Below are 25,719 nucleotides of genomic sequence, written 5' to 3' on the forward strand. Positions count from 1 at the left end.
GAGTTGTTCAATAAAATAAAAATGTTTCGTTTTTTTGCTTTCGCCAGTATTTATTATTTTTCATCAATATGTATTCAATTTGGTATGTATTTAGTAATTGTAATATATAGACAATGGTTTTCCGTTGACGTACATACATCTGACGTGTGTTTATTTAGACATAATAGTTATGTTTTCACATCTTTTTAATGTTCGCTTAATGCGTATGCATACAAAATTTTTAATTTTCAACACAGTTGTTTTTGTTTTCATCATTGTTTATTAATATTCTGGTATTGTTTCAATTGTTCCATCTTGGACTTTTTAAACCTTTTTCATTTTGTTTTCAATTTTTGGTTCTGGTAATGCACTCGCCAAGAGGACTTTCGTTGTCTGATCTTCGTGGCTTTGTCGAGCGCATCAACTATCTAATTTGAATTTTTTTTGTATTATACCTAATTTAAAGAATTTGAAAATACATAATTATGCACTGTTATTAATATAGATATATATATATATGTATATATGCTTTAAATGGACACATGAATCAGGCTCTTGGTTTTTTTTTTCATATTATTATATAAATTATATTTACTTTCAAATTGTAATTCTTTTGCTTCTCCATCGAATATGAATCTTGAACTTCATTTCCAACGTGTTTTGAGGTAGTTTGCTTAGATTCGTTATGTATATAAAAGTTGTTTTCTCTGAAGCACATTTATATAAAGCACACACATTTACAATATCCGTAACATTTAGGTATACATTTTTTGTTTTAAATATATATTTAATATGTTTATTATACAATATTAAACACTGAGGAACTGTCGTGCTTATTTCAATGCTGCTTCGCCTTGAATTCTGTTTGCTTTACTCGGTACTTTTTACACAAAGCCATTCTAAAACCTAAGCAACCTGACTTAATTATGATATATGCATAGATCGATCATACATATTCTGTATTTTTGCTTGCGCTTGTACTTTGTGTGTGGATGTGGATGTGTATGTGGGATATCCGCTTGCCCGGTGTGTTTCTAAAGTAACTAGATTGTAATTTTGAATTCTTATCACTTATGTAATGAGTTAGCTCCCAAGACATGAATTTGAAAACCGTTAAAACTGATGGCCAATTTAGTGTGTCGATGTATAATGTATGTGCGCTCAATCGGTTCCTATTATATATTTGTTTAAGCCTATGTTAACAACTACAATTTGTTATGTCCACGTGTTCATCGCTGTGGGTGATACGAGTGCCTAAGTTCTAAGTTTTTAACTTGAATCACTTTTGTAATTTGTATTTTCGTTCTCGTTCTCGTTTTCTTTCCATTTCCCTCAGTTAGAATGTACTTTTTTCTTTCGAAAGTTAATTCTTTTGATATCAATTGAACACAACACGTTAAGCAACAAATAGCAGTAAGAAAGGCTACAAATAGTAAATGGAAAATATAACCCAAAATAGGAGGATCCCGCCCCAAAGAACTACACAACAAAGAAAATTTGAATACAAATATCACAAAATTAGCATCGAAGCAGAGCAAAAGTATTCATTTTGATAATGCAAATTAGAATAAAACTCAAAGTTGTATTACTTTTTTGTTTGGTGTTTTTTCTTATATTTTTTTTTTTTTGTTTTTTGAGTAGCCCGCAAGTGAAAGATAAAAACTGAAGCCTTGAAAATGTTTTCATGTGTGCCTAAAAATTAATAAATTATAATTTATATTGAAGGTATTTCATAAGCATAAGCAAATCGTATGGATAATAGAAAAACTTAAAATTATTTCATTCTCAGTTGTAGAGTTCAAGCATATTGAATCCTACGGTTAACACCAAGAAATAAAAGCATAAAAAGAAAAATTAAAATTATATCACCACGCATGTATGTATGTATATGTATATGTATAGATAGTTATAGCATTTAAGTAAATTAATAAAGTTTCGCAAAACATTCTCATTTGGAAACAATCGAACTTTCTTTAACAAAATGGAAAACTTAAAAAAGACAACCTAGGACCATAAAATATGTATATATTGGATGAGAGGGCCAAAACAATTATAATAACCGATAAATGTAATATGTAGGTTCGTATGATCTATTTAAAAGCTCTCTCCCCACATTGAGTTAAATGTAAAAACCTATGACTAAAACATTGAACCAAAGTTATACATCGTTAATATAGCATTTAAAACTTAAACAGATAAATCGCAGTTGTATTTAACTTATACTCCAATAATTTTTAGCATTCCCGATATATTCTTCCAATCCAATCATATGAATGTTTTACCCTTATTCATTAAGCAGGTAAAACTGGTAGCAAAGCCCTACAAAATTCACTTGCTCATCTACATCTAACACTCTGATTCTTAACAATCTTAATGGCTAAACGAAATTTTGTATTTTTCACATTTTCTTTTCAGTTTTGTAGTGGCCTCTTTCTTTACGTGTTTGTTTTGTTTTGTTTCTTTCTATTTGTTAATGTTGCATTTTCAAAAGGAATTTTGTTTTTCTTTTGTTTACGTTTGTTTGGCTCTGGCTTTCCGGTTTCGGCGTGGTCGCGAAAAAGTCAAAAATATTTTCTTCAATTTTCTGCCATACAAAACATATAAAGCCCAGGCTCTTTGAATCACAGTTATATCTTGGTTATCAATATTATATCACTTATGTAGAACAATTTAACAGAACGTTGTGTTTTTGAGGAGGGAAGGAGGTTCAATAGAGAATTTTCTCGACTAATTGCGAGCTCAAGAAAATGTTTCCTGTTTTTCGACTGATTCCATTCCAAAATCAAATTGTCATCCTGTCGTAGAATTGGTTTCAGTTGTTGGTGGTGTGGATAAAAAGTTGGCTTGATGGGCGGTTCGTTAGCTTTACATTTCTGTCCTCGTTTGGTCTACGACGATTTACGCAGCTCCTCGAGGCCTCCATTCGGCATGCCGCCGCGCATATTCTCCAGCACCTTGTTCACAAAATCCGTTGAACCACCCGCAATGCGGATTCCAGCTGCAAATTTGATTAATATAACATTAGTACAATTGAATATTATAGTAGGATAAGCTATACATACAAGAGGCGGTAGCGTAAATGCGTGCAATTTGTTGGTCCACCTCCTCGGTGGATTCGCCCAGGTTCTTGGTGCGATGCTTGACGACCAAGGCCTGCTTTAGCTCGGCTATACCATTCATGAGGCGCTCTATAAAACGAAAATTGAAGGATTATAAGATATTTCCACAGCTTTCACATTGAACTCACTGTGTTCAATTTCAAGGCCGAACAACTTAATTTTGTTGGCCTCGTGCTGCGCCTTCTTCTTCAGGCGACAGGCGCGTGAGGCCAGCTTGTTCTTCTCCTTGCGCGACTTGGGGCGCACATTGAATGGCAGCTCGGAAACAGGAGTCATGTCATTGATGGTGCGGCTTAGCTTGTCCAGTTCCTTGCCAATATTGTGCAGCTTCCTGGCATTGGGAGTTAAATCGTTACCATCGCCCTTGCGGGCCTTGCCACTGTGCTGTTTATTAAAAGAAGGGAAATTATTGTAGCACAAACAATTTAAAATATATTATCATTCAGTTTACCTTGTACACCTTAATGCCTCGCACGGAGCACGTTGGACTGAAGACGGGGTCTGTCACCTCGTTCAGCACATGAGGATCCTCGAGCTTCGATTGAAAGACCAGTCTCTTTCCCTTGGGTCCTTTGGCCTGAACATTGTACTGCCAGAAAAATCGCTCTTTGCCCTTGCTACTGGACAAATGGTTTGGTGTCGAGGTACGCGTTTCATCTTCATCCTCAGAGAGTCCATTGTCGCTGCTACAATCGTCGTAGTTATCGCTATTCTCACTCGAATTGTCATCCTCATCGTCCTGCGAGAAGTCAATGCCATCCGGGGACAAGACACTGCCCGTGCTCAGTGAAGAGAAGCTCTCGGCCTCGGCCAGCGAGCCGGTGGAGAGTAAATGCTGTCGTGGCTCCCGCCGCATCCAGATGTGCTCCAATCCCAAGTGCGTCGGAGCCGACGAGCTGAGGCGACTCAGCTGGGAGTTCTCAACGGCGCTCTGGTAGCCAAACGATTTGCGCACGGCTGATCCGGATGTCTGATTACTGGTAGTTGTACTGTTGCCAGAAGCCGAGCTGCCAAAACCACTGCTACCACCCGGACTCAAGGCGGCGGACTGACTTAGGATCGAGCGTTCTGGCGGCGAGGACATGGGAAAGCCCTTCTTGATCAATTCCTGCATGTTGCGCGACTTAACCATCTGGTACTGGGGTCGATTGGCGTGCGGTGGCGGCGGTGGGGTCAATGGCGATTGGGATGCCTGACTGCCGGGCGAGAAGCTGGCGGACAGCTGTTGCTGCTGCGGCTTTTGGGGCGTACTGTGATAGATCTCATACGGACTAGTGGAGGAACTGTTCGACTGCTGCTGCTGGGAAAGCGTGAGCAGCGTTTGCAACTGCGGCAGGCTGCCGACCTGCAGCTGCTGGTGATTCTGTTGTTGCTGTTGCAAAAGTTCCATGGGCGGTGCCACCAGGGCATCCTGTCCTTGAGCTTGCGGCGACAGTAGGAAATTGACACTTTGAGTGACTGCGGTCTGCGGCAAGAAATCCTCTATATTTCCGATCACATCCAGAAAATCGCCGCCATTAAGGTCAGACAAATCGGCTGCCTGTATTTCGGCCTTATCGTTGGGAAAGATATAGTCATCGTCCAGACTGAATGGCTCGTGTTTGGTATGGATAATGGCACTGCTGATATCACTCCACATGGCATTCGAGTTGGGTGTCATCTCGTAGAGCAACTCATTCGGGGTTGTGGCTTCCTGCAGCAGAACCTGCTCACTGACCACATTCAGGCTGAGGCTGTGCGACATGTCGGGCGTGAAGTAGCCACCACTGCCGGATCCTATTCCGTTGCTGCTGCCTGCTCCACTGGTGTTGCCATTGTAGAGTGTGGTGCTTAGAGGAGAAACAGCACTCAGGCTCACATCCTGCAGCAGAGTGGGCGATAGCGAAGCGGCATCCAGTGCATCTAGTCCAAAGTCTGAAAGCTCTCCCAGTGCCAAATGCGATTGCTGCAGCTGCTGCTGTTGGTTGTGGTGTTGCTGCTGCTGCTGCTGCTGAAGCTGATTTTGCTGATGGGTCATGCTGGGCAACGTGTGTAGAGGACTGGGATGATGGCGCGGTGTCTGCAAATCGGACTGCTGATACGGATGATGATGGATCTGGTTGTGGTTGCTGCTGCGTGGTATTGTTATGGCCGTTGTACTTAGCATTACATTACAGGTATTTGTGGTGCTGGTGGAGCAGTTGCTGCTGCTGCTGTGACTACTGCTGTTGTTATTGTTGTTATTAGTGTTGTTATTGTTGCTGCTGCTGCTGCCGTAGCCCGTGTTGATCGTCAACGTGGGCAGCGCCGCCCCCACAACGGTGGAGCCCAGGGAATACAGATCGTATTTAAGTGTGTTGCTGCTGCTGTTCGAGCCGGTGTCAAAGAACTCCGATGACATGGGATACAGCTGATTCTCTGTCATTGTATCTATGGCGGGCAGTCCCGCTGTGGTCTGGGATTATAGCTACTTCTTCCTCTCCCTCTCTAGATGGGCGCCCAGGCCCGACTTTATCTTGTAGTATCTGAAAGTAGGTAAGAAAAACGAATGCGAATCAGACCAGTTGCATTGAAAGCAGAGACGGCAGCTCATTAAACGAATATATTATGACTTTAATATTGACCAGACAACCTTGATGGTAGCCAGCATTCTCACTTCCAATCTCATTGGCTAGTTACTGGTTTTCCAATGGGTCATTTTAAGTTCAGCCCAATTCCCCGATGGTGTTGGCATTTATGCTAAGCACCCCATATGCAGCTGCTATCTAGCCGGAACCAAAGCCAAAGCCGAACCCAAGAAAAGATTATAATTGATGGGCTCACGTGTCCATAAGTTGGCGGCACCAACACGTGATTGCATAGATAATATAAATAAAAACATATTTGTCATATGTCCATTGCCATATTGTCCATAGCTATGCTCCATCAGTTGTGATGGGGAATGGGCAGGGCTACATGAGTAAATTAAGTAATCATGATAAGATTAAATTAAGTTAGTCGTCTCTCTTAGGAACTGTGACTTTCCCTATTCATCATATCATTTATCTTATCCCTTTTGACTTATAAACTGAAGTCAAAACAACTTCGTATACCACTGAAAACTAAACAGATAAACGTAATCTCTTGAAACCTGAAGAATTTGCAAATCCGAAAGGCAACTCAACACTATTCAAAGTTTGTTATTGTTATGGTTATCGCCGATTTTAAGGCGAGCCAAAAGGTAGGAAAAACAACAAATGATAGGCCTGATCCCCTCTTTTCCCCTACCGACGACACCCTATACTTTCAACTGATTTGGTGAACAACAAATTTTCGAAAGCAAAAAGTCAGAGAAATCATCAACAGTTTTGTTTTGCCCATCAAAACAACGAATAGAACAGCAAAACAAAAAAAAAATGAAAGAAAAAATATCAAAACAATACTGGATCGCAGGGGAAACAAGAAATGGCGAACTTTTTGCAAAATTAGTAAGTCATTTTCGGTTTTGATTCGATTCTTTCAGTCTACACCACTTCTCGGTCAGGTGAAAGGCCTCTCAGGGGCGAAACCGAACCGGCTATTGTTTTCCATTTGGTGGCTCGATAATAAATATTAATTAGTTTGTTTACACATGAAAATACAAAATTCTCGTTTTCCATTTAATGTTCATAAATCAGGAAGGAAAACTGCATCTAGTATAAGGGATTTGGTACAATATGCGCCGTGCATTGTGGAAATTTCGAGGAAATGGCCTTGGTGAGGTCGATTTCAATGCATCTTGAAGATGCTTGTTAGTTCCAATAATCATAAATGACCGCTTAATGTTATCAAATCTACTTTAGATTCTAAAGTAGTTCCTATAGTTTAAGAGAATCCCTCAGCCACGTCAATAAACGAGAGTGCTACCCCCATATTATTCAATAGCATATCGACCCAGAACAAACACTATTGTGATCCCCCTGATTGGCTTATCTTTCATCCATTACAGCCGATAAGTGAGCACATTCCGGATGATAAGGTCTCCCCTGTTTTACATTAACCAATGCGGCAGTTTCGATTTGAACTTTGTAATACCCCGTTCGAAGACGTGAAGGTCACACGATGTGTTCGCATGGTTTGGCAAAAAGGGGGTGGGAACTGTTTCGGGGGAGCCTCTCGATATACAAGGCAAGCCCAGACCAAATGCTACTTTTGCTAAGTGATATGCTTGTATCTCTGGCTGCTTTACATTATTGCTATTTCCTCTTGAAATTGTTTAATATTCGTCAAAGGTAGCTGAACGCGTTGAAGGCCAAACAATAAAAAAAAAAATGCGGAGAGAACCGACCAAACACCAAAACATAGGAACCAAAAACCCGAATGGGGCGCTTATATATTATATATATGTATATATTCATATATATACACGCCAAACCGAGTATCAAACATGGAAATAGACGCAAAGGGGCGAATAAAAAAGAATTTATTACACATTGACTGCCGAAAAAAAGCAGAAACAAAAAAAGGCCCCAAGTGGAATTGTACGAAAAAGTGAAGAAGACAAGCAAACATTGGAGAAGCGCACAATAAAAGATAAACACACATTTATATATAATGAATAATACCATTAAAAAATTCCCCACACACACCGATACGTCGAGTTAATGAACGTGAAATGTTTGGTGGAGATAGCAACGCCAGCGAAAAAAGGGGCAAATGGACGAACATCTGATCCAAAGCATATGATATTGTGGACAGAAAACCGAGTGTATATACTATATACATACATATGTAAGTACAATATCCTGACTATTTGTATCTTTAAGTTTCAAGTTCTTAGGGTCCTCAAACCCCTGTAAGGGTAATATACCACTATATTAGAACCTAGCGATGGCTTATTTAGGGAACATCTACTGTATCTTCTCCACTGGCAATGTAAACTAATTAAAACCGAGTGGGATGCACGTGAAGAGCATTTGGAAGGTAATACCAGTTCTGGGGGTAAAGTACACATCTCCAGTTTGAGGCGTGACCAATGTGCACGTTATGTGACTAATTCAGAATAACGAAAGGGAAATGAAAATAAAAAGTAACCGCAAATAAATTAAAATTAAGCGATATTATGAACACATGTCTGGATCGGACGAACCAGTTTATTTCAACACAACATGAAATAATGCACTAATATTAACAATTATTGAGGAAAGCAGCTAACTTTCCAGAAAATATACTGTTAGCGTGGCTTGCTATCAACAAATTAAGTGACAGAGAGAGCAAGAGAGAGCCAAAGAGTGAGCACGAATTTTAAGCAAACCCAAGGTCAAAACTGTTTATTTTTTATATTTTGTTTTGAATGTATAATTTATCGCAGAGTTGCCTTTGTTTTCCACTCGCCTCACTTACACATACAGATACAGGAAAGCAATCTGCAGAGTTGTAAACAAAACGCGACGCTTGTAAATAATAATAAGCTTTTGCGAGAGCGTGGGCGCTCTCCTGCTCTCTCGCTCTCTCCCCTACTCTGGATCTGAGCAACATATGTTTTCCGTCTATTTGCTTTTGTCGCCATCTTCGTAGACTCTAGTTATTTATATAGGCTTGTGTAGTGCTTGTGCTCTGTAGATAATATATAATATGAAGCTTTTTGTAGCTTTGCGCCTGACTGACGAGTTTTGTGTGTTGTCGTTTTTGTTGCCGCCTCTAGCTTACAATAACAAAATGGAAGCTTTTACATTTCGCCAGAATTTATACTAGATTTGTGTACGCTTGCGTGAGTGTGGGATTTCATGTGCTTGTTGATTGCGCTATATGTACATACATACATTTATATTTATTTACACATGTATCTCAAAGTGTTGTGGAGCGTTCTGAGGGTATATTTGCAAGATTGGGGAACCGAAGTCCAAGAACGACTGATGAAGAAATGAAAATTCCTACGAAATCAAGGAATAACTTAATTTCTGGCCAAAATTACTCATACGCCACGTTTGCTCAAACTTGTCAACTTACGAATGAGTAATAAAATGTTTTGCTATCCAAAATTCTTATGATCTGCTTTTTCTTTGATATCGATCTAATCACAAATTTAAAGATTAAATTTATTACCATATTAATTGATGCAATTTTCTAAACATTTGAATTTTTCAAAATAGACTATATTACAATATTAAAACCAATGTTTTGAATTGTGAACTTGCTTGTCTCACTCTGAATTTCGTATTAAATTAAAATTGATTAAATTTGCTGATTAATTCGAAACAGACGAGCCTGCATTATAAATTTGTATTTCATAGTCGGTGATAGTGATGATAAGTTCAGATTGCAACGCAGACTAGCTCAAAACAAAAACAACTAACCAAAAGTTAAAGTGAAAACAAAGGCTGAAGAGAGCAAGGCAGAGAATCGCTGATCGGGAGCACTTCCGTTCCGCATTATCAATGGGTCAGTGGCAGTGATCAATGCCATGATGCGGGGGGTTTGCGGTGTTTAGGGTGCTATAGGTGCTCTATAACTTTTCCTTTTGCCCTTTTCATCGCTCTCTGGTTTGTTATTGTCAACATTCGTCATCGAGCGTCACATGTTTCCACTGCATGCAGTTTTCCCCACTCACCGTCTGTCTCTTTTGCTTTGATATTCCCCTTCTTTCTGGCAAAAGTCTTTACCCAGTGGCTTAGTCATGGGGGGTTTTTAATAGCCCTGTAAAATGGGTTTCTTTACCCACTATAGTTAATATAGCACAAATATTGACTAGTTGTGGCTTCTGTGAACTGATTGTATCCTCGAATAAATCTTACTTTTAGTGACTTTATTGTAACAATGAAATCCCTTTTCTGTATGTCTTGCATACTACGATAGCCATTTCTTTGTTTAGCAATTTGTGCAAGTCACTTTTACCTTTGTCTTTGTGTTGTTGCTCACACTTTGCTCTAATTTTAGGAACACGCAATTTTTGCATGCATCCATTACACACAACCACTCAAAGCCACCCACACAATGATAAACAAATTTATGTTGAGGTAGCCGCAGAGCCAAGTGCAAGTTCCTCCGATTTATTTTTAGTGCCCCCGTTTAGGAGGAAGCACATAAAAATAAATAGGTACACCGAAAAAAAATTGTATTAGTCATCAGAAAAATGTATCAAAATGCTATAAGTAAGACCAACCTAAAGATGCAACTGAATTAATAGTATGTACGCCAACAGATAATTGATTTTTCACTGTCTGCACTAGAAATATCCCGATTTTTTCAGTGTACCCAATTGTGTGCATGCTAGGTGTCGGGCATTCGATTCTATCGTTTATTTAGTATTCATATGCCGGAATGTTTAGCATAGCATAGCGAATGTCTGGCAATTGATGATATAACACGCTCTGTCGCGTTCGATTTTTGTTTTGCTTTTTGTTTTATACATTAATACTTCTTATACAAACAGCTGACGCAAATTGTAAATTGTTGTATTGATTGGAAGAGAAAGAGCGGGACAAGACACCGATCAGCGAACTCAGGAAAGTGCAAATAAACGTAGCCGTTGGAGGTGAGAGATCTAGGTTAGTATATAAGAATCGTTTCGATTTGCATATGAAACTAAATTTCCATAGCTTAAGCAAGACTTTGAGAATCGCATAGAAAGGTTCAAAATATTTTGAACCCTCATGAACTTTGCAAACCAATGGAAACTTTTACAAAGTTACACTTGCCACAACGTGTCTAAGCTACAACTTTGAGAATCGCGTAGAAAGGCTGAAAGTGGAAAGCTTATAGAGGCATAGTCGCGATAATAAATGCAACTTAAGTTTTGCTAATGCTTTGTTGTTCTTACTAATTGTTATAAAAAATATGGTGATTGACTTGACACTCTCAAGTGCTCCGTGGGATGCTTTCGCAATGGGAATTCCGAAAATACCTCTACTCCCGTGCTGACGTTCGTCAGTTACCCACAACAAACCCTCTGCGAAGACAACCAATCAAACAACACAGAGTATATCATGTTTGCTTCCCCACCGATTCGCTAATAGATAAATAATTAAAATCAATTTATATCGATTTAGCAGCACAAAAAGAAATTAGCACAAGTTGTCTGAATACTTTAGCAAACACAAGATGCTACCGCCAGCCACTCTTGCCGAATAGAAATCAATAGGAATCGTGACTACTGTAGACGGCTAGACAAATAGAAATGCATTCAAAAAGGGTTCGAACAATCGCTTCTAATGACGCTGACTCAATTCGAGGAGGAGGCAGGAACACGTGAGCGCCTCCTTATCGAGTGGCAAGAAGCCAGACCCTCCAGAGGCGTCTGGCCCGTCAGCTGTCCCGCTTTTGACTCCGCCTCTTATCAGCCAACAGCCGCGTGCCGGCAGAGGAGACGACAATGGGCAACTGATAAGCGGACACGCTCAATGGGTCAGGCACTTGCAAATTTTCAGAGCTATCCCCTAACATTTTTAGGGGTGGCATGGATGGCGAACTTATCTTATCGAGCAGCCCAGAATGAAGAGATAAACCAACACAAAAGATGGCAAGCGAATGTTTTGTTCAGCGAGCAAATAAAAAAAAAAAACTTATTTCGGTTCAGGAAGTTTACGCCCCCGCACGGGATATTTGTGTGCTGCATAAATAGATTTGTCCCTTTCGAAAAGTGACCCAAAAAAGTTGGGGTAAAACAAAACACTCATGACTCACGAGCACTTAAAAAATCAAGAGACAGCGACAGCAACAACAATTGATATAAATATGCATATCTGTATCTGTATCTGTGTGTTTAAATATTTTTGCTAAAGAAATTTCAAAGAAAAGCAAACAAGTTTGCTTAATGGCCGCATCCGCGGAACAGCCTCTGGAAAGATCACAAAAATCTCCTGCACGGCGGCAACAAAGAAAGTTGAAGGCCAGCAAAAGCAAATGACCGTATATAGACTATATAGTCGGCAATTTGAACAAATATTAATATGTAAGAGTCCGATTCGAACAAATTGATCGGAATACAAACAAATAAATAAAATTGAAAGCAAAGCTTAGCTCGTTTTATGGCGAAGATCAGATCATGATGCAATAACACCCGTTTGATAGATCATCATACAATAGCAATTTCATTAATCTATAATCTATTTTTGACAACATGTAAATTAATTATGACGTCTATAATGTGTAACCAGCTAATTATATATGTATATTTATGCCAATTGAATAGAACCAGTTATGATAAACACTTTAACTGACTTTGTGATTTTATGATGGCATATTGCAGTCTCTTAATTAAAAGAGCAACTAACATTTGAAGCATTTCGAGATGCATTAGCAAAATGAAATGTAATTGCTTTGTATTTTTGCTGAAGATGTAATAGTATTTACTTCGACCATTACTAATGGTCTTTACTAAATTTGTTAGTACTTAAACTAAACGCAATATCAGCATTCTAATCAGTTATAGCACACTTAACTCTGCCCCAATTTATATTTTTAGGCCTTTTTGTGTTACGTTTTTTCCAGCGAATTTTTATTGATTTATTTTATCAAACCTGCCTGCCCACTTTATGGCTCTTATCGACACACTAACTCTTGAGTCACTGGCAGTATTATAACCATCGAGCGAGCGGAGATTGCCAAACAGAAAGTTCAGCATCCAATTAACTGATGTAGCAGCTGGACCCATGTCGTATACGTAATGTTATGGGACGCCTAGAAAACTTCAAAAACTGGCTCCAACTCAAGATAGGGGGTAAGTGGCTTTGGATTGTTTTCGGTTTCTCTTCTACTGCTTTTTCCCCCCCCCCAAAGTTTACCCAACATATGGCTGCCTTTTAGGCTCTACTAGTGTGCGGTTGCTTCTCACGTGTTAAAGCTGTTTGGATTTTGTTTTATTTCATTTCTTGTACGAAGTCAACAGTTTTCAACCTTGAATTTTCGCACTGACACTGAACTCAAGCCGAGCGAACAAAATTCAAATTGAAATCAATTTCAATTTAATTTGTTGTTGCCAAACAACACAGCAAATTTCTGTTGATTTCCTTTTGTTTCATTTGTAAGTGTCTGTGTGTGTTTGCCTTTGATTATTTGCACAAATGGGGAAAAAATAGACCTCTCGAAAAGAATAAAAAAAAAAAAAACGAGGGAGAAAAAAGAAGACAAGATTCATATTTTTGTATCCCAACGAATTCCATGGCCCCGTGGGGACTCTTTTGATGCCCAAAAGATTCTGTTGACGCGACAGGAAATGCTTAACTTAAGCCGCTATCAAGTCGCCTATACACAGTGTGCTCGATACATAAATAATACTCGGAATGTTTATAGGTTTATGTGCTATACTATGCTCTTTTATTGTTGTTGTTTTGTTTGACTCGAATTTGGTTTGGTTTAGTTTTTTTTTTTTCGCCTTTGTGGGTCTCACATTTCAAAGGGCAGGCTAGATTTTGTTGTTCAAGTTTTCGGTTTCTATGTTGGGGATAGTGGGGATGTGGCTGTGTGGATGGAGCCCCTTTTTGGGCTTAAGTTAATTTTTTAATTGGTCTGCGATCATAAATTACCAGTGTGTCGGCTTAGGAAAGTGGGGTGAGCGCAGCTATGGGGGCTACATACAAATTGTACTTCGCTGCATTAGAAAGTTGTAAACATTGAGGATTTATGCCGATCCTATGACAACACTACAAATATTTCTTTCGACTGTTTGAACCATTAAGTTCAAACATGATCATAAATCAAATTTTTAGTCCAATTAATAGATGTTTCTCGGTAAAATAAATCTTGTTAAACCTTCATGCATTCCTTACAGAATATCCTTATCATGAACAGCACGATTATATAAATAGCATATAAATTTTTATGTTTGGATTAAACTTCTTCATTCTGCATCCCCTCTGTCGTTTAAAAGATATTTAAACATTTTTTAATACACCTATTTATGTGTATTCGTACCCACCTTATTTGTTTTTTTTCGTTTTTACACCTCGTTGCGTATAAACAAGTCAGAAAATGATGCTGTGATGATTTGTTGTAAAAGCGTTTTTAAATTACTTCCTCGAAGATTTTCAATTAAATGCACACGGTTTAAACAAATCCCTCTCGCGGTGTTTACAAATTAATTGATATTGTATTTTTGTTTAATTTTTCCTCATCCACATCCTCGTTTTCGCTTTTCGTTATTAATTATTATGCATATGGTGCGGTCCACGTTTATATGTAAATTTCATTGTTATTTCATGCGTGAGTGTGAGTTGTTTTTTTAACTAGGTCACACATGTAGCGATTAAGACGAAAATTTATTTATAATGAAGCACATTTGTAGTATATCTCATCCGAAGCACAGCACACCAAGCCAAACACACTCGGTTTGCTACATACACGAATTTTGATAAGCGGGGAGAAATCTTATCAGTGGCGACAAAGTTGGTGTTAATTTATTATTTGTATTATTCCGTACTGCGGGTTGCGGCACTCAATAATTTTTGTTGAAACTCGCTTCTAAATTAATGGCAAAAATTTACAACAAATTCTGATTAGCTTTGTTTGCTTTTTCAGCTACTTTATTCGCTTCGGATTGTTGTCAATTTTGCGGTTTCGACCGAGCAGCTGAGCGGCAAGCGAACAACTGATCGATGGAAGAGAGAGCGGAGCCTAAACTTGGGGCTTTTTGCTCTCTCTGCGCTCTCTGTATTTTATTTTTGTTCTTTTTGTTTTGGAGTGGGGTTCTAATAAGAATTTATATACATATATGTACGCACACAACAATATACACGTTTATATTATTCGGTAGGCGAATTCCAAAGCATTCGTCAAGTTTGGCAGCGTTTATGTTTGTTGGTTTATTTATTTATGCAAATTGGTATGGTTTTTTATGTCGTTGCCTCGGAAACTAGTTCGTTTCGTTAAATGCGGCTATTTCAAAAAACTTGTTTCTATTATGACAAATCTATTGGTTTTTCGGTTTTCTGATTTATTTCAATCTTCTCGGTACGCGTTAATTGTTTTCCTTCTCTCTTTTATTTTGATTATAACACTTTTTGTGTGCATGTGTGCTTTTATGTGCTGCCCAATACACTGGTTTTGTATTCTGGAGTCTCTTTAACGTTTTGTTGGATTATTTTTGTTGGTCTGCGCTCGTCAAACGTTCTTGACCGATTGATAAAAAGTGTGCAAAGCTCGGCGACAAAGCCAAAAAGCAGAGCGCCAAAAGCTCTCCAATCGCTTTTGTTTTGATTGTACAGCTGGAAGAGAGAACACGGAAAAAAACCGGTCCCTACATTAAATTAAAAGAATATTTTTTTAAGTGGTATGCAAAACCAAGATAGTTTTTGTTTTCATTTAATAAAATTACACATTGGTATTAAATATTTTTTTCGGTGTGAGTAGCGCAGCTTATGAGAGCGCATGCCCCACCATCTCTCCCACTCACACACCTAACGAATGTCTGTTGCTTCTTTCACTTCGTCTTTTCCATTTTGGAGAGAGAGCAAGAAGAGGGGAATAAGAGAGGCGGAACAAAAAGCTCGAGTACAGTCTGTTGTTTTGGTTTTTATTATTCTTCTGCTTTTTGCATTTGATTATTAAATAAATTCATTTACAAAGCTTTTCCGCCACTCTCTCCTTCTTCCCTTACCTCTCTTGTTTCCTCTTCCTATCACCCTCTATTTTGACGTCACTTTCGTTGTTTACTTCAGCTTGTTTTCCCTTTTCTTGCACATTCGCCGCCGTTGTTGTTGTTCTCGTTCGGTCTTTTTTATGCAAATTTTTGTTATGAAATTGTCTGGCGCTTTGATTTCGATTTGATTTTATTTTTCGCCAGTGTAAAAATAAACTTGTTTACAACAATCGAAAAATACAAAATACTATAAGTATTTTGCCATTGCAGAATTAAGTAAAATTGCAAGCAATAAAAGAAGCAGAATGCGCGCGTTTTTCCTCGCTGACGTTGCACTTTTTTTTGCACACGATCTTTATTAGTTTGTTTATAACAAAACGAATCAAGAGATCGCAAAAACAGCAGTATCAATTCAACTTCTGAATCCACCGCCTATCACTTGGATTCTTTTAGATACTTTTGTATCTCATTTCTGCGATCGATTTGTCTGAGTTTCCTGTGAACTTCTCGGATATTTTCAGCTGATGAAATTATGCCCCATTAAAGAGTAATGCGATACAGCTTAGTTGGCATTATGAACGTGGAAAACTGAAACTTCAGCGGATATATTTTACTCGGCTTTTATCAGGTTGGGTTTTTGTTTATATTATATTGAATTCTGATAAAATCGTTATTTGTTTATATTTCAACTGGTGATAAAAGCATACTAGGAATTCACTGATTTCCCTGAATTCCCATTTCGGAATTAATCAGAACTGTCAATCATAGCCTTGTATGATGTATGTATGTGTGATGTATGTCATTTATGTACATTTAATATATTCAAGAATTCTTCATAGATAAACCAACTTCAAACTGCATTTATTTTTGTAACTTCCAAGGACCCACTGAAATTTATTACCTTAAAGATACCAGGCAACATGAAGGGTCTGCAAATTCGATTAAATTAAATTTTAGCGACACATAATGGAAATTCTGGACAGGAGAGGAAAATAACCAACTGACGCACGGAGTTACATGTGTATATTTGTTATTTATACAGTAGCTGCTGTGGCAGAAAATCACGACCATGTCCTTGAATACGAAATTGCGACCCAACTTGCAGAGGGAACGCCAAGGATACGTAGGGAGCAGCAAGGATAACAGCCCGATCCCACGCTCTGTTTAACACCCTCAACCGCCACGACAAAAGCACAAATTGTTTATACGTACATATATACAGCTGCGGTGAAAATAATAGCACCGGAAGTGCAGGGATTTAGGATATAGATAAAAATAGTTCTTATACAAAAGAAAGAAATTGTAATTTATGTACAGTTAATTAGTTAGTATTTTTGAAATAAACCTTTTAATTGAAATCTTGTTATTTCCAAAATTTCATTTATAATTGTTCAATATAAAATTGTCCGTTTAAGTAAGCTTTACATAGAAAATCGTTTTATATCATTTTCATATCGTTTTCATTTTCATATCGTTATATTTGTGACCTCGACTGTATTTATCCCTGTTCAAGGAGGCATGTAGAATGATTTTCAAGGACGTGGGCGCCGGCATTTGAGTATTTACAATATATATTCCCGATACCCGACGCCGCCTACGTAACAAAGTGGGATTAGATACATACATAGCTATGTATGCATTTGTATATGTACATATGTACTTTAGGGATGCGTGGGCTTTACGATTCGGGTTCCATGGGATCGAAGCTCCACACTTTCACTTTCGCTTTTCCTGCGCCAAAGTTCAAGGCAGTGCAAAGCTTCGAAGACCTTGAATAGCTTTTTTTCTTCCTTTTTTTTCGTGGGCGTTGTCCTTCGTCGGCGATTTCAATGGTCGTTTCCCCACACAATCCACAATCTTATTTATGCATAGGCGCGAGTTTTCCGTTCGCTGTGAATTTTGACCAATTCGGAAGCACGCCAAGGCATAAATAATCCCTTATTAATTAATTAGATTTTGGGCCGCGTATCCCTTTTTCCACAAGGCCATGTGACAACGCCCAGAGCTTTGGTTTAAGCCTTTCGCTAAGCTTCCCGGCGAAAGGCTTTCTCGCGAATCGATGTTGTTTTTGTTATGAATAAGCAGAAGCACAACAAAAATGCCAACCGCAGACTGTCAAGGACAGTGGGCGTAAAGTGGGCGAACCGAGTGGGCATCACCGAGATGTCCTTCCGAACTCGAGCATTTCTGCGTCGTAATTTTCCAGCACAGCAGCGGGAAAATGGCGAAAATCCACCCCCAAGGTTTTGGTTCATTCTCTTTGCCATCTTTTTATTTCTCTCTTTTTTTGTTGTTGTTTTTATGGGGGCTAGCCGGCTGGTGTGCGTACACAAAGTCTATACACTGATGCAGTCCTTACAGATATCCCCACAGCCCCACATCCCCGCATCCACATCCACATTCAGCGGAGACGTTGTTGTGACGCGTATCGATTTGTTTATGTTTATCAAATGGAAATTGGCACAAGGGGCCCCAGACGAGGCAACACCTCATTTCTAGGGCTAAATAACAATGGCACATTTCTGCACCACGCAGAATCATGCGTGGGTGTCAATATGTTTTCTCATTTTCTCTTGGCCACCCCCAGAAAACTTTTCCACTTTCTCCCCATTTTGGTCGCTACTAATTTTCACTCATTTAATAATGTTCAAACTGTTCAAACAAAGGGATTCGAATTTCACAGTATTCCAGGAAAATCAATTAAATTACCCCATCTTTGGCGAATCAAAAAAAGTATGAATAAATAATCCGTCGGATGATGTCAAAGTAGAGTCATAACTTCCTTTCCATGGAATCAATAGAATCATTTAAAAAGGGCTAAGCTGCACAATTTAATCCCTGCTAAAATCGTACCACTTTGCTAAACGTGATTTCACTGGACTTTTTAGATTTTCGATGAGCTATATACGTCCACCAGTAGCTCAAATAGAACGCTTGCTCACATGCACGCGGCATGTGATGGGGAAAGCATTTAGCAATTTGCTAGCTTGTATAAACAATTTTTTTCCCATTTTCCTTAGCTCGTTTTTTTTTTTTTGCTGATTTGCAAGCTACACGTTCATTGGCCCCAACAGCAACAACAAAGTGTGCTGATAAAAAATAATAACAAAATATATACATGTACAAAAATAAGACTGACAGCGCATTCAGCACAACTAAGCATTTATTTTGGCGGTATACTAGAAGAAAAAAAAAAGCCAAGACCATTGACTCTATTTTCCCGAAGACCAACTCAAGTCAAGTTCAGGGCCAATCGCCAATCAGTTGCTACTACTACTCATGGCTATATTTTCTGGTTTTTGTGGAGAAACATGGTTGGACCACTGGACATTATCTAATATAGCACGTCACCACCCATGGGGAAAAGTATAAATAACCATGGACAAAAAGCTCAAGTCTAAATATAATCAATTTAATAAATTAAGTTGTCAACGAATGAAATATGTGTTTATATATTCATGACTTATGTTTACAATAATTAAGGTACCCAAGAAATCGTAGCATCAAAACTTACCTCACTAATTACTTTGGCAATTTTTCAAAATGCAATGCACTATTTAAATGCCAACCTGCAAATGGAAACAAAGAAAACCGTATTTAAATATCAAAGCTAAATGTAATTTGCATTTATACATGGAAAGAACAAAGTGCGAAATGAGTTAGGCACACTAATGGAGAATAGCGAAATATTTAGTTTTCTATATTAATAACTTTTAGCTGTTTGGTTCAATGGTTGCAGACGACGTCGGCGATAGCATGTAATATATATAATATATATATATAGATATATATGCTCATTAATATTCGCATATATAGCATGCATGCTATATGTTTGACAATGCGGAAGTTGTTGAAATTATACCAAATCCAAAGCGAAACAAAGAGAACTGCAGACGGGCAGATATAAAATGGTTGCACTCTGTCTGCCGCCTGCAAGTATTTGCAGTTTAGCAACAAGGCAGCGAGACATGGATCGTGTCTCTATATATGAATGTATATATACTGTACATATAGACAGATAAATAAATTGCCGGCTGCTATCTGGCTGGCGCAATTAATGGATAGCACTACTGACAAGGTTAAAGGCGGCAGATGCCGACACGGATTTACTCCATTTCCAAGCGTAGTGACAATAAAGGATTATTGGCATAGATGGGGGAACAAGAAATGTTACTTCAACCATTTCGCCATGTAACTTATTTAAAATTTCTTACAATCTCCACTTACTTGAATGTATAAAAACGATTGGGATTTTTTATAAAAACACTGCTCTAAATGCGATTAACGTGAGTAGACGATGCGTGCGCAAATCGTTGAAGGCGAAGACTTCGACTTAAAGCAATGCTCCACTAACTCGATCCGAAGATCCTAAGGATTAGGCAACAGAAAAGCAAAAAGGGAACCTAACAAACCGGAAAACGCGACGCGACGCGAAGGACGAACAACGAATAACGAGGAGCGCGGAACACAACCGACCTGTCCGGATTGCACTCGATAACTGTGTCAGCCTCTGGCGGCGGAATGCCTAGAGAGTCCGACCACCAGGACTCGGGAGGAGTCACCGCGCTACAGCTCAGTTGGTCTCAGGTTGCGAACCCTCCACCAAAGCAGCACCATCCAAGCAAGGAGATGCGGGAGAGCGGAGCGTTTGTATCCTCGAATATCCTGGCTGAAGACGCGACGAAGATAACCGCCGTCGTGCGCTGGGGGGTGGAAAGACCGCCGACCGAAAAGTAACCCTGAACAGCCAAGGATAATACTGTGCCAAATCGAAGGACTCTGCTCTCCGTTTTTCTATTTTTTTTATTTTTTTTTTTCGTAGACGATTTAACTTTTTGTTTAGCCAGCAAACGACGCGGGGTGGAAAAGCGCTGGCGGCAAGGAGTTTCCTTCCATGAATGAGTGAGTGAATTTTAGAAAAATAAACTAGGTACAGTAAAACTTTCAATTATTATGTGCTATTTGGACAGCGAAAAAACAACTTTTATTTCCAAGAAAACGATTTGATGGACAGTCCATTAGTAAAGTTTATAGGAATTCAAGTGAAATGGCGTTTCACTGGAAAAGAGTTAAGTATGATTGAAGTTTCAGCTTTTCAAATGCTACATACTTAATTTTAGTAGCATACTTAAAGTGATTTCCCCTTTATATTGGAGCATTAATGTTTGCTGAACGAAGTAACATTTACTTAAATATTATTACCCCTGAACGCAACCACTAATTTCATTTCGCACAAGTACAGTTTGGCCTATTTAAAAAGTCACTTTCCACTTAATTTTCCTCGCTTTCGTTAACCCCCCCCCCCCTGGCATTTCCACCGATTTGCATTTTCCACGCTCTTTAACGCTCAATTATATAGCACATAGAAGGAGAATTTCAAATGGATATGGAAATTGGCGACAAGCAGCGCGACTGGCGATTAAAAAACAGTTTATAAATCATCGATGTCAGTGGCAGTTCGTACACTTCTTTTTTCCCCCTCTAAGTTTTTCCTTTTTATGGCGAACATCTCGTAGATTGTTATGTCCTTACAAATCTGCATATGGATGGCAGAAAATTACATACTTAACTGTGGGTTGCCGCATGCAGTTTCTTTTAATGGGGTGCAGCAACCCTCTTCGAAGATCCGATCCATTCGGTTCCGTTTCGATACGATTGCTTTTTCCACGCGAAAAACTCATTTCAATCATTATTAAAATTTCCTATTTACATTTCTATTGAAATGAATGCGGAAGGGGAAAGGGGAAAGCGCACCTAAGGAACTAAGAAAACAAATCTGAAGAATGAGTGAATAGAAACGGAACTGTTTTTATTGGGAAAACATAAAAGTAGCATAAGTTTAACTACCAAGGGTAGTTAAATCGCTACTATATCATTGTCCTGCTCCCATCTCCCATTTTATATTGTTCCCATTGCCAGAGCAGATCCTTTCGAGCCAAGCTGTCTTCGCTTCCCCCCCGTAAAAAAAAAAAACACCCAAGTTAATGTCCTTTGATCCATATGCGTGTGCTTTGTTCGAAAGCAAACTGGAATTTCAAATTTGGCATTCGGGCAAGTAGTAATAATGAAAATAAAAAGAGTCTCGGGATGCTTTTCATGGTTATCTAGGGCAGCGGGTTGTCTCCTTCGCGAGTCCTGTTTTTGGATTCCCTCCATTGTCTGTCTTACAAAGTTCTGTAAGCAGTACGGTAAGTAGAACAATCCACGTGAAACGAACAATGGATCTTGATTTATGGTTCCAAACTGGAACAGAAGCTCTCGAGCTCTAAATGGTTATGTGGAGGAAGTGTTGTTAAAGGATTTCTCCAACTGAGGATCATCTAAGGTCAGTTCTTGGTATGAAATTTAATATGAGAATTATAGCTCTATATATTTTTATTCCATCTAATTGTTGTTTTCTACAACTTTTGTCAGATTTAATACAATTTATTAGAAGAGAAGAAGATTGTTTCGTTCTTTGGTTCGTCAAGAATCCCTGTTGATCCTGCGAGATCCTTTGACTCTACACCACTTGAACTCAACTTAAACTCCCATTTATAATCATCCAATTTTCTTATATAGTGATCCTAAAATGCTAACTCATCTCGACACCACTTGATGCTTCGCACTTTGAACCCAGCGATGTCATAACAAGCATCTAATTATGCGAGTGACAAATGATCCAAGAAAAGTGCATTTTCCATCCGGACCGTCTCTTGAAGAAAACTTTTTCGAAAATTTGATGAATTAACCTTAATTTCCTGTGTCAGTGGCCGGCGGCGTTTTGAACCCAACACTTTCCTTTTTTTTCTTTTCGCCTCGGGCGGGGGGCTGGAACGAGTTTCTATCAATGGATCCTTTGTCCAAGGATTTGCACGTGTGCACAAATTAGCAGAAACTGGTTACAAGGCATTCGCCTTCTGTTTTCCGATCGAAAGAAAGCGGAGAAACTAGTTTTTCCAGCGGGGCGCTTTTACACAGCATTGTTCTAAGAGGATAAGGTTCACAAAGCAGGGGGGAAAAACCAGATGGACCAGGAAAATTATGAAAATTCCATTGTTTTCCTCTAGTTATTTGTTGGCCTAGCGGGGTGTAAGTCCCCTAGACTTTCCCTCTTCCTATTCCTCCAGCAGCTTGAAGTCGGTAAAGTAATAATTAAGGAATTAGTATACGCTAGTTTTCCCATTAAAGAAACTGATTGGAAGTTCCAGGATCGAGAAGGCAATTCCAACTGAAGTTCCTCCACTCAGAAGCTTCCCTAGCAACAACCCCAAGCGTATGAGTCATTGGAAATCCCAGGATCGGAACACGTGGTGCCGAGGAAATTCCATCGAATCAACCGAATTGAAATTCCCTTTGCCATTCAACAGGATTTCGAACAAAAGGAATTTGAATAACTTTGCCCTATGTTGTTCCAGCATGTGAAGGAATTAAAAAACGCTTTAAAGAACCCGAATCACTGTGCCAAAATTCTACACTGCAAACAATTTGGTACATACATAAACAGTAATAAATAATATTTCAAATATATCAAAATCAAATAGTCAATATTTGTGGTATTCGTAAATATGAAATTTTGCAATAATTTTTTAGCCTAATTTTCCGCACATAATAGTTCGTTTTTTCGTCATAATTTTATAAAAAACAGCCACAATATGGAATGCCATATCTCAAAAAACTCGTTATAAAATTCTAAATCAATTGGCATTTAAATTTGAAAATTTTTTTTTTTGTTAAATTTTTTTCAAAATTTTATGATGTTACCCCTTGCAAAAAATCCAAAATTCATAAAATTTTGAAATTCCAAATATGAACAAAAAAGTGATATAGATCGTTAGTTGGGATAATAAGCTGCACAAAACTATCAAATGTTGTAATGTGAGTACATTTTTAGCCAAGTTATGATAAAAAAGGCGTTTGAAAATAGCAAATTTCTTGTGCTGATTTTACATCTATTGGGAAATTTATTTAGAGTTTCAGATATTGGTAATTTAATAAATATTTTTGACAGTGCATGACACAAACCAACCCCTCAATTTCCGAGCAAAGACCAAGGGGGAGGATCAATCTGTGGATTGTAAGGGGTGCTTGGAACACACGTACTCAGCATGGGATGCGTGTAAATTTCTAAGCCATTACAATGTCATGTCACTGGGTCCTTGGAAGCACCCCATTCGCGAGGAAAAAGCCAAGGAAATGCACAAGGAAGGGCCAAGGACAAGGGTTGAGCTTGCTCTGGGGGTTGCTTTTGGACCAGCGAAGGTTTCCTTGGGGTGTCTGCGCCATCAGTTTATGGTTCTCCCCCTTTTTTTGGGGGGGTTAAGAGGGCCATGTGTCGAAGAAGGCCAAGCACTGATCTTAGCCTGTCTGATGCAAAGAACATTCAAAAACACAAAGTGCCCAAGAAAAGTTGAAGAAAGTTTTCATGCTCAAAAGCAAAATAGGCAAACTTTCAGAAACAGATATTTGATATTTTTACCCTTATCTTAGGGAAATAAAGAATTAGCATCTTTGCGATGTCCATTGCGTGTAATATCTGCCGTTAACAACAAATAACTAAAAACTAGTTAAACTTATAAAGAACTGTTTTTCATGCATTTAAAATGAGTAAACTTGAAGTTTAAAAAACTCAATTAGTCAATACCTTTTAAAAAAATCAAAGTCTATAGCATAATTTAAAACCACCTTCACTTTATGCATTTTTAAGAACAAAGGAGTATAATATGTATGAAAAGTGCACAATTACAACATTAAAGAGAATATCAAACAAATAAATTTACTGCATTATTTATTTATTTATCAAAGGCGCATAATTGATCAAATTAGCACTTGATTGCTAAAAGGAAATAGAAACTGAAAATTATGGATTTACATACACTAACGCAAATTAAATTTACGATTGTGTAAATTGGCTAAATCTTCATTTGCACACAAAGTAACATCCAAACGAACGGCTCTTTGTTAGAGTGCAAAAATAATAATCTAACGAAGTGCAATTAATTCAAAATGAAGCGAAATAAAAGCAGACCACGAAATGGCACACAAGGAATCGAAAAGAAGAACGTAGAGGGGCAGGGGAGAGAGAGGGGGAGTAAATAGCAGTGTCATGAATGAATGCGATGTGCGGAAGTGTGTATGTGTGTCAACGGGAAAGAGATAGAACGAAAGCTGATTGCGGTATTTGCATCCCGCCGCGAGCGAGCGAGATGGAAGCTGCAGCGAGCGACAGGCGCGTGCATGCGCCAAATGCCTGATTGGAATGGTACGTACACATTTCAACATTTCCACACGTTTCTGCAGCTGAAAAGCTTTTGGCGCCAATTTTGCGCCAAGCAAATTGCAGTGCAGCAGCACCAGCAGCAACAACAAAATCACAACAATCAGCCGCAGCAGCAGCAGCTACAAGCCAACAAACAAACAAACTGGTTTTTCATCGGCTGACCGACAATTGCGGCTGAAGGCGAAGGGCAGGCAAAGCAGCTGAAAAAAAAAGGAAAACCACCGAAATCCCAATCCACAAATGCACAAACCAACACGACTGTGGTGTTTTTGTTGTGGTTAAGAGAGTTTTATGCTAATTATTGGGGGCGGGGCAACAAACACACACCACTGGCGTCCCACTCGATACACATATACAGTTGCTTACGCTTTGTTCGCTGTAACGAAAGCAGCAACAAAGCAACCAAAAGCAGAACCATTTACATACACACACACACATCGATACTCTATTGCTTACAAAGCAAAAATCTTAGAATGCTTCTATTTAGCAGATGATGTCACTTACCTATTCTGGTTTTGAAGCCAAAATGTGCGGCACACTTTAAACTTGATAATTACAATGGGTTTTCCCCAGTTACACGGTTTATTCCGTGGTTTTGAAACGATTTTTTGGGAGCGACGAGCAGGTCGCAGGTGTAGATGAAGACTATTTACCATTCGCTTTTGCTCCGCTATTCTACACACAGGGTTGCATTGCGCTGGCGACCAGTGTTGCAGGTGGCACGTCGATTTGGCGGGAAAGTGGCGGGCATTTCGAAAATCAAATTTTTGTAAATAAATATTAAATATTATATTACCTATTTACATTCTTTATTTTCCAAAATAATTCAATAAAACAAAGAAAACGATCAA

The 25,719-nt window shown here is 38.7% G+C and overlaps 1 protein-coding gene and 1 long non-coding RNA gene across 8 annotated transcripts; one reads left to right on the forward strand and one right to left on the reverse strand.

The window, feature by feature from the left end:
- Positions 1-27: 27 nt before the first annotated feature.
- REPTOR (Repressed by TOR) lies at positions 28-25,524 on the reverse strand. 7 transcript variants are annotated; one of them, NM_001043287.2, is made up of 6 exons: positions 25,373-25,524; positions 19,124-19,178; positions 3,550-5,602; positions 3,227-3,482; positions 3,042-3,167; positions 1,940-2,977 (listed from the first exon to the last, which is right to left on the reverse strand). In NM_001043287.2, the coding sequence occupies exons 3-6, from the start codon at positions 5,500-5,502 to the stop codon at positions 2,868-2,870; spliced, it is 2,445 nt and encodes an 814-aa protein (NP_001036752.1). In that variant the 5' UTR covers positions 5,503-5,602; positions 19,124-19,178; positions 25,373-25,524; the 3' UTR covers positions 1,940-2,867. The 7 variants fall into 7 exon arrangements, with proteins under 7 accessions (NP_733013.1, NP_001036752.1, NP_001036753.1 ...); NM_001043288.2 differs by lacking the exon at positions 25,373-25,524 and adding an exon at positions 19,837-20,113; NM_170151.2 differs by having other exon boundaries at positions 28-2,977; positions 3,042-3,482.
- Positions 16,430-16,964, forward strand: lncRNA:CR46094 (long non-coding RNA:CR46094). The gene has a single exon (NR_133443.1). It is a non-coding gene; the product is annotated as a long non-coding RNA:CR46094 (long non-coding RNA).
- Positions 25,525-25,719: the final 195 nt, after the last annotated feature.

This window comes from Drosophila melanogaster, chromosome 3R, assembly GCF_000001215.4.
Source record: "Drosophila melanogaster chromosome 3R".
NCBI classification, from domain to species: Eukaryota; Metazoa; Arthropoda; class Insecta; order Diptera; family Drosophilidae; genus Drosophila; species Drosophila melanogaster.

What these genes read in the sequence shown, in the direction of transcription:
- REPTOR (NM_001043287.2), bottom strand. Translation starts at nt 5,502, where the DNA reads ATGACAGAGAATCAGCTGTATCCCATGTCATCGGAGTTCTTTGACACC. An exon ending in GAGGCATTAAGGTGTACAAG is followed by an intron (nt 3,483 to 3,549) that starts GTAAACTGAATG and finishes TTTAATAAACAG; the next exon opens with CACAGTGGCAAGGCCCGCAA. An exon ending in CGGCCTTGAAATTGAACACA is followed by an intron (nt 3,168 to 3,226) that starts GTGAGTTCAATG and finishes TTCGTTTTATAG; the next exon opens with AGCGCCTCATGAATGGTATA.